At 43.0% G+C, this 16,753-nt stretch overlaps 1 protein-coding gene across 1 annotated transcript; it reads right to left on the bottom strand.

The window, feature by feature from the left end:
• Window positions 1-1,015: 1,015 nt before the first annotated feature.
• On the bottom strand, window positions 1,016-15,736 carry LOC127581019 (hyaluronidase PH-20-like). The gene is made up of 3 exons (XM_052035077.1): window positions 14,783-15,736; window positions 3,952-4,053; window positions 1,016-1,350 (listed from the first exon to the last, which is right to left on the bottom strand). The coding sequence occupies exons 1-3, from the start codon at window positions 15,734-15,736 to the stop codon at window positions 1,054-1,056; spliced, it is 1,353 nt and encodes a 450-aa protein (XP_051891037.1). The 3' UTR covers window positions 1,016-1,053.
• Window positions 15,737-16,753: the final 1,017 nt, after the last annotated feature.

Genomic DNA, 16,753 nt, shown 5'->3' with positions numbered 1-16,753 from the left:
GTTGGGTTTTCCCTGGTGCATTTGGCTCTGTACTACATTGGACACCTCATTTCAGTGGTGTGGATGGTAATGTCTCCAACAGCTCCTGCGATCCAGGTTCAATCCTGACTTGGGGTGGAGTTTGCAATTTCTCCCTCTGACTTTGTGGGTTTTCTCCAGGTGTCCTGGTTTCCTCCCACAACCCAAAGATGGCTGGTTGGTCTCTGGATGGAAGGAGAATCAAGGAGGAGTTAATGAGTATGTGAGAGAGATTGGGTTACAGGGAAATAAGTGGGGAAATGGGATCCGTGGGATGGTTCTGAGAGTTGGCATAGACTCAGTGCGCCAAATGGTTTCTTTCTACATACTGAGCACAGGAACAGGAAGGGGAAATTCAGTACCTCAAGCTATATTATGGGTGTCCTGATGGCAATCTAATTTCATGTAACCTTCTCGGACCATGTCACTCGTCCCTTTGACTATGAAACACTATCAATAACAAATTTAAAATAAACAGTTAGCCTTTGAGGAAGGGAGTTATAAATTTCTACCAACCACTACGTGTGGAAATGTTTCCTAACTTCACTTGAAAGAATTGGCTTTAACTTTAGGCCTCCCTAACCCTAGACTCCCCTGCCACCAGAAATATCTTCTCTCTATCTGCACCAATAGATCCCTTAACATTTAAAAATCCTTTACCCACAATTGAAGATTTTCTTCCTAATTCTCATTTAAAGGGACTTCTCCTGTGTTTTACTTTCCCAGACACACATTTTGTTCATCACTAACTTTCACCGGCCTCTCTCTCTTGTGTTACTCAGGTAATTTCAGGTCTTCACCCTATTGTAGATCCTCGCTTCTGATCTCTATTCCTGCCCCTCAAACTTTCCTCTACAGATTGAAACCTGTTTAACCTCTATAGTGCAGTTCTGAAGCATTGACATTGTCTCCCTGTCCACAGATGCAGCCTGACCTGCTGAGAATATCCAGCATTTCCTGTATTATTTGCCATTCTTGTTGAAGGCTGTTTCTTGAGGAATGTACCCGAGGTTTATCGAGATTCTTCTGTCAGTGTTACACAAAGTTACAGGCTTTCCCAGCGTAACACTGACAGGTGAACTTCTCCGAGAGGTGGAGCAGATCCTCCATGGATGCCTGTCCTCTTGCCACTAGATGTCCGTTGACTTTCCTGCGGATCTTGAAGTTGTTGGGGTTCAGGTGAAGGTAGTCATCAGAGTCCCAGTGCTTTCTCAGACACCTGCCCTTGTTTTGGCACAGCTTCTTGCTGCACAATTTTGCAGCCTGGGTCACATTCAAGATGTAATGATTCAGGACGTCATCAACGTGCCTCTGCAGCATGTTGCAGGTGTGCTGTGAAAAAGAATGAAGATCTGTGAGCACGGGAGCATAACTCCAGGGTACTGCAGCATTTGTGGGATGTAGACATCAAAGTTAAAGTCAAAGTCAAGTTTATTGTCATATGCACAAGTATGTGTATGCACAGGTGCAATGAAAAATTTACTTGAAGCAGCATCACAGGCAAATAGCATTAGAGACACAGCATTCACGAGAAAAAAATAAATTAAACATAAACTATACAAGAAAGAACATAATTAGAATAAAGAAAGTCCATTGTAGTGCAAAGTGGTCATAGTGTTGCTATACTGAGGTATACTGAGGTGTTGCTCACTGATTGTACTGTGGGGTTGCATTCTGTACAGAGGGATCTTGGAGTCCAAGTCAATAGCTCCCTGAAAGTGGCCACATAGATAGACAGGGTGGTAAAAAAGGCATACGGCATGCTTGCCTTCATTGGTCGGGGCATTGAGCATAAGAGTCAGGAAGTCATGTTGCAGCTCTATAAAACTTCGGTTAAACTGCACTTGGAGTATTGTGTGCAGTTGTGGATGCCCCATTACAGGAAAGATGAGGAAGCTTTGGAAGGGGCACAGAAGAGGTTTACCAGGATGCTGCCTGGATGAGAGAGTATGAGCTTATAGCATTTCACCAAGGAGAATATCCTAGTCTCTTTCACTAAAGTGAAGAGCTCTCTCACCTCTTTTTTCTCCATGGCAACCAGACAATAGTAACACATGCAATGGTTGCTATGCAGAGTGTGACTTCTATAAGGAGAGGTTGGACAAAGTTGAGTTGTTTTCCCTGGAGTGTTGGAGACCTGATAGAAGTTTATAAGATAAGAGGCATAGATAGACAGTCAGAATTTTTTTCCCAGGGTAGAAATGTCAAGTACTAGAGGACATGCATTTAAGGTGAGAGGAGACAAGTTTAAAGCTGTTGTGTGGGGCAAGTTTTTACACAGAGTGGTGGTGCCTTGAACAGGTGTCAAGGATAGTGGTAGATGAAGGCAGCATCCATCACAAAGGACCCTCACCATCCGGGACACACCCTCTTCACGTTACTACATCAGGGAAGAGGTACAGGAGCCTGAAGACCCACATTTAACATTTCAGGAACAGCTTCTTCCCCTCTACCATCAGATTTCTGAATGGTCTGTGAACCCATGAACAATACCTCATTATTCCTCTTTTGCACTATTTATTTATTTTTGTAACTTACAGTAATTTTTATGTCTTTATGTCTTGCACTGTACTGCAGCGGCAAAGACAATAAACCCGCTTCTGATTCTGATTCAAGTTTCTAGGAAGCTGTTAGACACATGAATATGCAGGGAACAGAGGGATGGACCATGTGCAGTGTAATTTGGCATCGTGTTCGGCACAGACAACATGAGCCAAAGGGTCTGTTCCTGGGCTGTACTGTTCTCTGTGTTCTATGTTCTATGTTCTGTCTCAATGAAACATACAGTATTCCTATGGGGCTTGTCATGTAGATACAAATTTTGTGTTTTTATCCATTGGGTGGGGTGTCGGCCATTTAGGATGGAGATAAGAGAAAATGTCTTTGTGTAGAAGGTAATGAATCTTTGCAATTCTCTGCTCGAGAGGACTATGGAGGATCAATCACCAAATATACTCAAGACAGGGATCAATAGATTTTTGAATCATAAGAGAATCAGGAAACATGGGGTTAGTCAGTGAAGGAAGGTGATGCTGAGGTAAAGCATCAACCATTGTATGATTGAATGGCAGAGCAAGCACTAGGAGATGAATGACCCAATCCTGCTCCTATTTCTTGTGTTATTTTCTCGTGGCTTCATTTCTAAAACATTCCCAATAAACACTGAAAAGTAGTGCCCAACATTCTTGCCTCTCTCTGAAGGTCGGGAGTTCAAACCTGACTTTAGGGAGCAGAGGCTGCAGAGGGTTGTAGACTCAGCCAGCTCCATCACAGGGACAACCCTCCCCACCATCGAGGACATCCTCAAGAGGCGGTGCCTCAAGAAGGTGGCATCCATTATTAAGGACCCTCACCATCTGGGACATGCCTTCTTGTTACTACCATCAGGGAGGAGGTACGGAAGACACAAACTCAATGATTCAGGAACAGCTACTTCTCCTCTGCCATCAGATTTCTGAATGGTCCATAAACCCATGAACACTACCTCGTTATTCCTTTTTTGCACCATTTATTTATTTTTGTAACTTATAGTAATTTTTATGTCTTTGTACTGTACTGCTACCGCAAAACAACAAATTTCACAACATATGTTAGTGATAATAAACCTGATTCTGATTCTGATTTAGAGTCTAAAAACCTTGGCCGCCACCGCAGTCCGTCACTAAGGGAGCACTCTGCTGTTTTGATCATGAGAACTTAAACCGAGAGTCCTTCCTCCCAGATGGAGGCAAGAGATCCCGTGTGTTGTTTTAATGGAGAGTCATCCCTGGTGTCTTCAGTTAACGTTTGTGAAAAGCAGGTTGGCTTCATCATTATCACACTGCCATATGTGGGAGCTTGAGTTACTAATGTGAAACCCAAAAGTACTTCATTGTCTATGAAATCTTGAACCTGTGGCCATTATCTCAAACATTGATGATGATAAGTATCAACAGCAAATCTTACGTTATTGAGGGTTGTATTTGAGCTTTCCCAAACCACGATCCCAGCTGCTCCAAGTGCGGCACTTTCGCCAATTGTACTGACAAGGTCGGCCTGAGGAAACAATAAAAGTGTCAAAGACTATAACTCATTGTGGGCTGAAGGGCCTGTACTGTGCTATAATGTTCAATGGATTCAGGGCTACTTCAATCCAGGCACGGTAGTGTAGCGGTTAGCGTAACGCTATTACAGCGCCAGTGACCCGGGTTCAATTCCGGCTGCTGTCTGCAAGGAGTTTGTACGTTCTCCCCGTGTCTGCGTGGGTCTCCTCCGGGTGCTCCGGTTTCCTCCCACATGTCGGCGCCGGAAGCGTGGCGACACTCGCGGGCTGCCCCCAGAAAACTCGACGCAAAAGATGCATTTCCCTGTGTGTCTCGATTTATGCGTGACTAATAAAGATATCTTGTCTTATCTTATCAAAGCAGATGTGTTTTATGTGTTTCTTCTCAAATGAAATGGACAGCCTCAAATGTTTCCCTCCAGGTCAGTGAGAGCTACACTTTAATGATGAAAGACCAAATTTAAATTAGGAATTAGAGAAACAAAGGACCGCAGATGCTGGAATCTAGATGAAAAACACAATAATGTTGGAGGAACTCAGCAGGCCAGGCAGCGTCCGTGGGGAAAACCGCCTGCTTTTCTCCATGGATGCTGCCTGGCCTGCTGAGTTCCTTCAGCATCATCGTGTTTTAAATTAGGAATTGTCTTCCTTCCCATTGTTTTCTCCTATCATCCTGTGTCCACTCCTTCCATTGTGAATTCTGGTGATGCGGCTAAAAACTCAGAAAATGCAGCTGCTTTGATCATTAAACTAATCATCCTGTTGGTTGTGAAATAAATATTTACATGTCCAAATTTTGGACAACGTTTCAGCATCTCCATATGGACTACTTCTGTGGGGAGGAATAGCTTTCATCATGGGTATTTCCAAATTTCTTCATTAAAACATCAAGTTAAGATCCCCTAATTGAGAACTTTAGGAGCAGATCCTACGCACAGTGCAATGGGTTTCACAGTAACATTGAAAATATATGATGGAAGGAGACATTCTGGCTCATTGTGTCCATGCTAGTTGCAATCGAACTACGATAAGATGGACTCTTGACCTCACAATCTACCTTGTTATGACCTTGCACCTTATTATTCTGCCTGCACTGCATTTTTTCTGTTACTGTACCACTTCATTCTGCATTCTGTTATTGCTCTTCCCTCATACTACCTCGATGCACTGATGTGATAAAATGATCTGTATGGATGGCATTCAAAACAAAGTTCCTCAGTACATGTGACAATAATAAACCAATTTACCAATTTAGAGCTAGCCAACCTTATCCCCTTATCTCACCATCCAATGCTGTTGGTCACGGCTTTTCACATACTGGCCCAACATTTAAGAAGAATCTGCATGCGCTCTTGAATTGCCAAGGCATGGTAGGCTATGGACCAAGTACTAGAAAATGGAAATAGTGGTGATAAGACCTGATGGTCGGCAAGAACATGGTGGGCTAAAGGGCCTGTTCCTGTGCTGTATGATTCCACGATATCTAAATGTGATGAGGTTTTCTACCTCCAGCACCCTTGCAGACAAAGAGTTCCAGATCTCACCACCCCGGGGTGATGAAAACCTCTTACCTCTTCTCTAAACTTTCTATCAATAACTTTCGATCCACACCCCCTGACCTCTGACTCTCTGACTCTCACATGGTCCCTGAATACGTTGACATGCTTTTTACGTGCTGTGAGACAGAAATGGCAGTGGCCAAGTTGCACATCAAGTTCCCATGGGAGATTCTTGTGATGCTGCTTGAAGGATAAACATTCTCCAGCCCACCGGAGACATCTGATCCACACAACTGTGTGTGGGGATTGTTTTATATCCACCCGAGAGGGCAGGCAGAGTCGGGTTTTATATCTCATATAGAAGATGATGGTTCCAACATGGCAGAAAGTCATGAGAAGGTCATAAGAAGACACAAGAGATTGCAGATGCTGGAATCTGGTGCAACAAGTGACCTGCTGGAAGAGCTTAGCAAGTTGAGCAGCATCTGTTAGGGGAAAAGATGTTATACTGGCCGTCTCCTTTCTTCTCTCTCAGTCCTGATGCAGGGTTTTTTCCCGAAACTTCAATAATTCCTTTCCTCCATAGATGCTGCTCGTCCCGTTGAGTTCCTCCAGCAGATTTCTTGTTGCTCTAGATTCCAGAATCTGTAGTCTCTTGTGTCTCCATTGAGAATTTTGCACTCAAGCATCTAGAGAGGGACTTGAACTCACAGCCTTCTAACTCAAAGGAAAGAGTGCTACCACTGAGCTACCGTTATGTGATAGGTGTACATTACTGTGAACACTCTAACAAACTTCTACAGTTGTACTGTTGAAAGTATCCTGACGGATTGCATCATAGTCTGGTACAGTAATATGAGTGCACGGGAATGTATGAAGTTGCAGGGAGAAGTAGGCTCTGCCCAATACATCACGGGCACATCCATCCCCACCATCGGTAGTATCTACAGGGAGCGCTACCTCAAGAAGGCAAAATCTATCATTAAAGGTCCCCACCATCAGGGCCACGCCATCTTCTCGCATCTACCATTGGGCAGGAGGTTACAGAAGCCTGAAGTCTCACACCACCAGGTTCAAGAACAGCTACTTCCCTTCAACCATTTGGTCCTTGAACCAACCGGCACAACCTTAAGCACGATAGCTCAGCAACATGATGACCACTTGATCACTTCACACCAAAATGGACTTTGTTTTTCTTTGTTCCAATTGTATGCTTTCTTGTAAAAAATAGGTATAATTTATGTATAATTAATGTTGCCTATGACAAGAAACAATAAACCAAACTAAAGACAAGGAAACAAAATGAAGAAACTCAATAAATAATTGTTAAATGATATCAGATCAGATTCTAGAAGCTTGCAGGCTGATGAAGGCCAGAACAAAGGGATAGGTGTGAAGTCTGGTGTGAATTGAACCAACCTATATTTGAAGATTCAGATCAGTACCACCATTCAGCCCTCAAACGTGCTCTGTTGTTCCATAAGAACTGGCTGATCCAATCTGGGCCTCAGCACCACTTGCCCTGTCCTTCCTCAACCCCCCTGGTACTTGAAATATTTGTCGATCTCCACCTTGAACATGTTCAATGACTCCACCTCATCATATGAAGAGAAAGAGGAGGAGGACATTCAGCCCCTGAAGCCTCCTTTGCCATTCAATGATCTGATATTCCTCAAATCCACTTTCCCGCTTTTCATAAAATATCTTTATCAGTCACATGTACATCGAAACACACAGTGAAATGCATCTTTTGCGTAGAGTGTTCTGGGGGCAGCCCTCAAGTGTCGACACGCTTCTGGCGCCAGCGTAGCATGCCCACAACTTCCTAACCTGTATGTCTTTGGAATGTGGGAGCAAACCAGAGCACCCGGAGGAAACCCACGCAGTCACGGGGAGAACATATAAACTCCTTACAGACAGTGGCTGGAATTGAATCTGGGTCGCTGGCACTGTAATAGCGTTACACTACCTGCTACACTACTGTGCCTTTTCCTCATAACTCCCGATTCCCTCCACAGCTCTCATGGGTAGAGAATTCCAAAGAGGCATCACCCACCGAAAGAAGAAATTCATCCTCATCTCCTACTTCAATGAGCCAGCCCTTATTCTGAAACTATGCCCTCTAGTTCTAGATACCCCCAACTAGGGGAAACATCTTGGCAGCCACTCTACCAATCCCCTTCAGAATCTTATACAATTCAATTAGATCATCGCTCATTCCACTAAACTCCAAAGGGTGTAGGCCTAACCTGCTCAATGTCTCTTCATATGTCAACATCTTCATCCCAGAAATCTTCCTAGTGAACCTTCCCTGCACTGCTTCCAAGGTAAATATAGTCTTCCTTAAATATGGAATCCAAAACAGTACGTGTAACTCCAGGTGTGGTCTCACCAGTACCCTGCAAAACTGCAACAAAACGTCCCTACATTTATACTTGATAATCTTTGCATTAATGGCCAATATTCCATTGACTTTCCTTATTACCTGCTGAAACCACGTGCCAACCCTTTGGTGCTTCATCTCTCTAAAATCATGAGGGGCATCGAGAGGGTGAATGTGCACAGTCTTTTATCTAGGGTTGGAGAATCAAGGACTAGAGGGCATTGGTTTAAGGAGAGAGGGGACAGATTTAAGAGGAAACTGAGGGGCAACTTTTTCACCCAGAGGGTGGTCCGTATATGGAATGCGCTGCCAGAGGAAGAGGTTGAGGCAGGTACAATAACAACATTTAAAAGGCACTTGGACAGGTACATGGATAAGAAAGGTTTAGAGGGATATGGGGCAAATGTGGGCAAATGCAACTAGCACAGATGGGAATCTTGGTCGGCATGGACCAGTTGGGCCGAAGGCTCTGTTGCCGTGCTGTATGACTCTATGCATTAGGACCCCAGATCTTTTTGTACTGCAACATATTATGGTCTCAATCCATTTAAATAGTAATTTGCATTTTCATTCTTTCATCTGGAGTGCATAACCTCACATGTTCCCTCATTATACTCCATCTGCTAATTTCTTACCCACTTGCTTAACCTATCCATATCCCTTTGGATATGTCTGTGGCAGACAGGTCTACAGTGGATGCCATCTCCCTGGCCCTACACTCATCTCTAGAACATCTGGACTGTAAAGACACCTACGTTAGACTATTGTTTATTGGCCACAGCTCTGCCTTCAATACTATAATTCCAAGCAACCTCATCACCAGACTCCGAGACCGGGGACTCAACACCTCCCTTTGCAACTGGATCTTTGACTTCCTGACCAACAGACCGCAATCAGTGAGGATAGGCAGTGACACGTCTGCCATGATTATTCGCAACACTGGTGCCTCACAAGGCTGTGTCCTCTACTCCCTATATACTCATGACTGTGTGGCCAGATTCTGCTCTAACTCCATCTACAAGTTTGCAGATGATACCACCGTAGTGGGCCGTATCTCAAATAACAATGAGTCGGAGTGCAGGAAGGAGATAGAGAGCCTAGTAACATGGTGTCATGACAACAACCTTTCCCTCAATGTCAGCAAAACAAAAGAGCTGGTCATTGACTTCAGGAAAGGGAGCAGTGGACATGCTCATGTCTACATCAATGGTGCTGAGGTCAAGAGGGTTGAGAGCTTCACATTCCTAGGAGTGAATATCACCAATAGCCTGTCCTGGTCCAACCATGAAGAAGCCACAGCCAAGAAAGGAGGTTAAAGAAATTTGGCATGTCCCCTTTGACACTCACCAATGTTTATTGATGCACCGTAGAAAGCATCCTATCTGGATGCATCACGGCTTGGTATGGCAACTGCTCTGCCCAACACCACAAGAAACTGCAGAGAGAGTTGTGGACACAGCTCAGCACATCACGGAAACCAGCCTCCCCTCCATGGACTCTGTCTACACTTCTTGGTAAAGCAGCCAATATAATCAAAGACCCCCACCCACCCCAGACATTCTCTCTTCTCCCCCCTCCCATCGGGCTGAAGATACAAAAGCCTGAAATTACGTAACACGAGGCTCAAGGACGGCTTCTATCTCGCTGTTATAAGACTATTGAATAGTCCCCTAGTACGATAAAATGGACTCTTGACCTCACAATCTACCTTGTTATGACCTTGCACCTTTTTGTCTACCTGCACTGCACTTTCTCTGAAACTGTAACACTATTCTGCATTCTGTTATTGTTTCTCTCTTGATAAAATGAAATAATCTGTACGAATGGCATGCAAAACCACATTTTTCACTGTACCTCGGTACGCGTGACAATAATAAACGATTTACGGATTTACCGATTTACCAATTTACCAATTTACTGATGTAGGTAGTCCGGTAACCCTTGTCTCGGGGGAACCTCCCAGCATGCTGGAGTGAAATGAAGCATTAGGTTCTTTCTGCTAGATCTGCACAGCAGCCAATCCCAACATATACTCTGGGCAGAAGCATTACACATCCCTTTTGGAAGAACACCAGAATTCCTAAAACAGACAGAGATCTATCTGTGTTTTGACCACCCTGCTGTAAAAAAGGCTTCCAGTAATACCAGTCATAGTAGGTTGGTTTATCTGGGCCACTAGATGAACCACAAAATGTTGTATTTACTTTAGAGAAACCACATCAGTCCAACTGAAATCCATTACATACAATCAGGCCGCATTTGGTTTCTCCAGAGAGATGAACTGGGAAGTCTCACCACGGTGTTAACAAGCACTATGTCTTGCAATGACTTTTCTTAACACTGAACTTTGATATCTTTCCTTGTTCCATGGTGGTTGAAACCAAATATGGCAATGTCCAACAAGCTGTGCCTGCACTAACTGGACTGACTGTTGTTCAGTGCAAGTATTTCAAACTGTACACTTCTGGAAGAGGAAAATTACAAGGTAGAATTCTGAAATATCTGATCAAGAGGAAGGTTATTCAGCCCATTGTGTTTGTATTAATCAAAAAAGAATGACCTAGTTTAATCACACTTTCCAGTACTGTGTCTGTAGCCCTACAGGTTACATCTCTTCAATGTACATCCAAGTACTCTTTAAGGTTGATGAGGGTTTCTGCCTCCACCACCTTTTCAGTCATTGGTTTCCAGACCTGCATCACCCTGTGAGTTAAAGAGATTTCCCCATCTCCTCTGCTCTCCTCTACCAATTACCTCAAATCTCTACTGTGCTAAATTTAGACCTCTCTATTAAAGGAAAGAGGTCCTACCTAGTTACCCTATCCAGGCCCCTCATATTGTATACATATAATTTTCTCAATTAATTCTCCCTCAGTCTCCACTTTTGCAAAGAAACAAACCCAGCTTCTTTAGCAACCCCAGCAGGCAAGGTAGTGTAGCGGTTAGTGTAACGTTATTACCGCGCCAGTGACCCGGGTTCAATTTTGGCCACTCTCTGTAAGGAGTTTGTACGTTCTCCCCGTGTCTGCGCGGGTTTCCTCCGGGTGCTCCGGTTTCCTCCCACGTTCCAAAGACGTACGGGTTAGGAAGTTGTGGGCATGCGACGTTTGCGCCGGAAGCGTGGCGACCCTTGCGGGCTGCCCCCCAGGACACTTGATGCAAAAGATGCATTTCACTGTGTGTTTCGATGTACATGTGACTAATAAAGATATCTTAATATTAATCTTAAAATAAAGCAAACATTCAGTACTGCACCAAAATAAGCTGGTAAGGTAGGGGCAGAGGATTTCATTAAAAGGGCAACTTTAGACATGAACTAGGGATCAGAAGCGAAGAAACTAACTGCTGGCGGAACTCAGTGGGTCAAACGGCATCTGTGGAGTTAAGGGGCTGGTCGCTGTTTTGAGTCGAGAAAGTGTCCCTTAGTCAGCACAATAAATGTCTGAAGTGAACTAACCTCAAGAGTAATTGGGACAAAAGAGAACTGCAGATGCTGAAATCTGAAGCAACAGGCAGTCTGTTGGAGGCACTCAGCAGGTCAAGCAACATCTGTGGGAGGAGAGGAATTGGTCGATGCATTTCCTCCAGCAGATCGTTTATCGACCTCAAAAATAACATGGACAAGATATCAATGTTCCCCAATATAGATGGAAATGGTTGATGTACCAGCAGGATTAGGTCTGAAGGACCAGGAATTTTTTTGTCCCTAAAAAGAATTAGAAAAATCACCCTAGTGCATGTAGATAAATAATTTATCATGTGGATAAATGGAAAAATACTCTCCAGTGACACTGCTCTGTGATCCATGGATCCCGTTTTGTTGGAGCTTTAAGTTTTTAAGTGTTTCCACAGAATAATATTTGCCAAGGAATGGCAAAATTCACCACATAATATCAATAGGTAAGCTGAGTGTCAGCCAGCAACAAAAATTAATTCTCTAACCACAATTATGTGCGCGGTGTTGTGAATAATTTATTTGGAGGGGGAGAGATCAGGGAGGGAAAGGGTGATAGCCAAGGATAGGCCAAGACTGCCTACAAACTGATTATAGGTGACAGATTGCATCAAAGTCTTCTGCTGTTATGTAGACCCAAATGAGTGCCTGATTTTCCAGTTATGGACACCAGTGTACTTGTAGAGAAGTAAAATAAGACATTGCTATCATTGACTTGAACTGTTAACAGCTACCAGGTGTTGTGCCTGGTCATTGAAGATATGTTGTACCTAGACAAGGCTAAGCACCAGACGCAGACCTTGGGCATTGATAGGATCTGCCACTGTCATCTGGTGTTTCACACTCCTGTCCTATGCTTTGTGCCAACCACCCGATGATGCCCACCTCAGGTCTCACTATCTTCTCTATTGATGGACACTGGCACAATGCAAAAGCCTTGGGAAAATGCACATCAAATCTACAGAAGATTGCAGTTAACATATATATAAAGCATATCCCTATAACACGCACGGGCACATCTCTCCCCACCATTGGCAGTCTCTACAGGAGGCGCTGCCTCAAGAAGGCAACATCTATCATCAAAGATCCCCACCATCCAGGCCATGCCATCTTCTCGCAGCTACCATCGGGCAGGAGGTACAGAAGCCTGAAGTCCCACACCACCAGGTTCAAGAACAGCTACTTCCCTTCAACCATTTGGTTCTTGAACCAACCTGCACAACACTAATCACTATAGTTTAGCAACACTATGACCACTTTGATCACTTTGTACTAAAATGGGCTTTGTTTTGTTCTAATTGTGTTCTTTCTTGTGTTTAATTTATGTTTTTCTTGTGAATTCTGTTTATCTGATGCTATGTGCCTGTGATGCTGCTGCAAGTAAGTTTTTCATTGCACCTGTGCACACATGGACTTGTGCATATGACAATAAACTCAACCTGATAAACCTGATAACACTATATTCTGCATTCTGATATTGTTTTCCTTTCGCACTACCTTGATGTACTTACATATGGAATGATCTGTCCGCATTGCATGCAAACAAAAGCTTTTCACTGTATCCCAGTACACGTGACAACAACAACCAATTACTAATCTCTCATATTCTGGGTACTTTATGAGCTCTCTATTGCAGGATATTTTAATACTCAGTTACTCCACACCATGTCAGTTCTACAAAACCTCCTGATCATATATTCTATTTGGAAGCAGTTAGTAGAGACCCTCCAAGATCTCATGGAGTGATAGAGCACAGAAACAGGCCTTTCGGCCCATCTGGTCCATGCCGACCAAGGTTCCCATCTAAGCTAGTCCCATTTGCCTGCATTTGGCCCATATCCCTCTAAACTTTTTCTATCCACGTACCTGTCCAAGTACTTTTAAATTTTGTTAATGTACCTGCCTCAACCACTTCCTCTGGCAGCTCATTCCATATACTGACCACCCTCTGGGTAAAAAAGTTGCCCCTCAGGTTCCTATTAAATATTTCCCCTCCCACCTTAAACCTTTGCCCTCTAGTTCTTGATTCCCCAACCCTGGGAAAAAGACAGTGAACATTCACCCTATCTATGCCCCTCACAATTTTACACACCTCTATAAGATCACTTCTAATTCTCCTATGTTCCAATGAAAAATGTTCCATGATAGTACATGCTTGCAGGTCGAATGGCTTGTGCTCTGTTCTTATACTTGAAATGGTTTGCTACTGTTTGTCTTCCCTTTGGGTAGCTTTCACTGTTATATGTATTGTATCCTGTGTTTGGCAGGGTATAGGTGTTCTGTTACGTTGGCTGATAATGGTGCTACCTCTTTCCGTGATAAAAGGTCGCTAAGATCAAATGTGAGGTGAGTGTGCCCTCTTGCTGATGGTCAATCAAGGATCAAGTGGCAGTGAACATTTATCTTAGATTTTCATGCTGCAACATATCTGCTCTTGAGTTCATGTGCTAAATGCCAGATACAGTATGGGTTATATTTTGTACTTCACTTAGAAAATGCAATTCCATTGGCTTTAATGGAGCAAAGTTTCAGAAATATAGGCTATGATCTCATGTATTCAGTGGATAATGCTGAGGATGAACTTCTGAACCAATCTCTGAAGACTCCCCTTAATATTTGCTTCTTGAACTAATCTAAATGATCTATGAACACTACCTCATTATTCCTTTTTGTTTGCACTATTTATTTATTTTTGTAATTTATAGATTTTATGTGTTTGCACTGTACTGCTGCCGCAAAGCAGCAAATTCCACATCGTATGTCACTGATAATAAATCTGATTCTGATTCTGTCCTAATGTTTCCTTTGGCTCCTGGGAGCTCTGAGGGGTAATTTTTTTTCACTCAAATAGTGGTTGGTTTCTGGAATGAGCAGCCAGAGGAGGTCTGGAGGCAGGAACAGTCTGAGGCATTTTGACAGGTGCTTGAATGAGCAGGGCATAGAGGGACTTACATTTAATACAGGTTAGTGGGATTAGTATACATAGGCATAAATGGTTGGCATAGACGTTGTAGGCCGAAGGGCCTGTTTCTATGCTGTACAACTCTATGATTCTGTAATATTTATCGATATTTGATTTTTTTAAAGCACCAAGTTATTATCTTTTGCGGTTCATTCATTGATTTTGCATAGCAGATGATTTAAAATGGATTTAAAAAAATTTAGGTTTAGCTCTTTAAATTCTAATTAGGTTGTCAACGTCCAGATTTGTTAGTGTTTTTTTAAGATATTAAGGGAATCAGGGAATGTGGGGTTAGAGCAGGAATGTGGCTCTGAGCCGTGATCACATCGAATGGTGAATCAGTTCCAGGGGCCGAGAGGTCTACTTCTGCTTCTGTTTTTATCTGTTCTTCCAATGAATGACCCTCTGTTTATTTTTTCCTTACCTTAGAAAGGGATTCATTAATAGCATTACGATATACTGCTCTGGTGTAAACATAAACTGGGAGAGCATGTTCCTTTTTGAAAAGAGCAGCGACCCTCATAGCTTCCTGCACTCGATTCCGTACGAACAGCTTTGCCTTGTCGGAAGACTGGAATGCTTTAGGTAGATAGATACTAGGGTAAAGTGCTGTGCTTTCTCGCCAAAGCCAGCCGAGTTCATTGTTCCGTGCTATTGCCCGTTGGGGGCACTTCCCTGTGTACGTCTTATGCTTGTCCTTGTGCAGGTTGTTATAACAATTGGGGAACAGGTAATACCCCCATAGCTGGTTAGGTCTTAATTTCTTGCCAAGCTGCAGAGACTTTATCAGGAAAGTTTTTGCAGCCTCCTCAAATTCAGCCTTGGCGATTGCAGTTGCATTTTCCCATGTTAGGGATAGATCCCTCTGTTGTACCAACTCAATGGAATGGCGTTGGTAGATGGACATGCGGTGCCAGTTCCTACTCCAAAGGGGTCTCCAGTTTTCCCAGTCGATAACTGCTAGACCCTTGGATGTGTTGGATGGGATTAACTTCTGAATATCCTGCTCAGCTTTCTGCAAGTGTTTAACCATGTTAACTTGCTGTGGAATCCCACCATTGAATTCCTGACCAGTCTGCTCATCATAGTGAGGATAGTGTCCAATCATATGATTGAAGAATATCCTGATGTCCTGTTGAAACGGACTTCTCCGTGTGGTGGATACCATTGGGAATGACGTTAGGTTGAATGTGACTCCGAATTTACTCGTGCATAGCTCTGACGGCGCATTCCACGTCGCGAGAAATGGAAAACTCCTCCTTAGTGGAGGTGCAGTTTTAAGCTGTGACTGGCTGGAGGATCCTGGAACAAGTGAAAGGTGCCAGAAAATGATCAGGCTTTTAATGCAGCCACTTCCCAAATGATTGAATACATCCATCCGGGCAATGAATTCCCAGCCTCTATGAAACAAAAAGGATGAAACAAAATTTCTTTAATTTGGTAACATATACATTAAAAGTTTCTTAATATTTAAATCCAGTGTTAAACAAACTCTTTAGGGCCTCTGCCCAGCACCGCAAATAAACATAAATTTTTTAAACCAACCAACTGTAAATCTACCAGACCAGTTGGCCAAGTTCAAGACTGAAATGTATTGATATATTTGGAGCAAGATACAATTACAATGGTTGAAAGGTGTTTGGGCAGGAACTTGGATAGAAAAGGTATGGAGGGATATGGGCCTAATGTGGGCAAATGGGATTGGTATTGGTTTATTATTGTCACTTGTACCAAGGTACAGTGAAAAACTTCTCTTGCATACCGTTCATACAGATCAATTCATTACACAGTGCGGATACATTGAGTTAGTACAGAGTGCATTGAGGTAGTACAGGTAAAAACAATAACAGAGTACAGAGTAAAGTGTCACAGCTACAGGGAAGTGCATTGCAGGTAGTCAATAAGGTGCAAAGTCATAACTGGACAGAGCAGTTGCCATACTAAGCTGTGATGCATCCAGATAGGATGCTTTCTATGGTGCATCGATAAAAGTTGGTGAGTGTCAAAGGGGACATGCCAAATTTCTTTATCTAATGGGATTAGCGTAGATAAACACCATGGTCAACATGGATGAAATGGGCCGAAAGGACTCGATTCTGTGCTGTACAATTTTATGATTCTATGATGTTCATTAAAGACTAATCGCCAAAATTTGTGTAAACGGGTGATGTTCTCCATTAAATCTTCACTGGTGCCACTTTTAACATAAGTGATAGTCAAAGGTTGGTTCAGTGTATTGGATAAAAATTATTCCTCAGTCATTTTTGTTAAAGATGTAGCTGTACATTGTATTTTGTTTGAGAAATTCGGTTCTATTGAAATCCAACTTAAATTTAGGATTCATGATTTCGAAGTTCTTTGCCAATACCGTTCCAGAAAATGAAGATAAAATAGA

This window comes from Pristis pectinata, chromosome 20 (genome assembly GCF_009764475.1).
Source record: "Pristis pectinata isolate sPriPec2 chromosome 20, sPriPec2.1.pri, whole genome shotgun sequence".
In the NCBI taxonomy this organism is placed as follows: domain Eukaryota; kingdom Metazoa; phylum Chordata; class Chondrichthyes; order Rhinopristiformes; family Pristidae; genus Pristis; species Pristis pectinata.
Note: the sequence above shows the minus strand (reverse complement) of the source record. Positions and strands in the feature narration are given on the sequence as shown.

Coding starts and splice junctions, on each gene's coding strand:
- LOC127581019 (XM_052035077.1), bottom strand. CDS start 15,736: ATGGATGTATTCAATCATTTGGGAAGTGGCTGCATTAAAAGCCTGATC. Junction 4,054..14,782: donor TTAATGAATCCCTTTCTAAG/GTAAGGAAAAAA, acceptor TTGTTTCCTCAG/GCCGACCTTGTCAGTACAAT. Junction 1,351..3,951: donor TCAATAACGTAAGATTTGCT/GTTGATACTTAT, acceptor TCTTTTTCACAG/CACACCTGCAACATGCTGCA.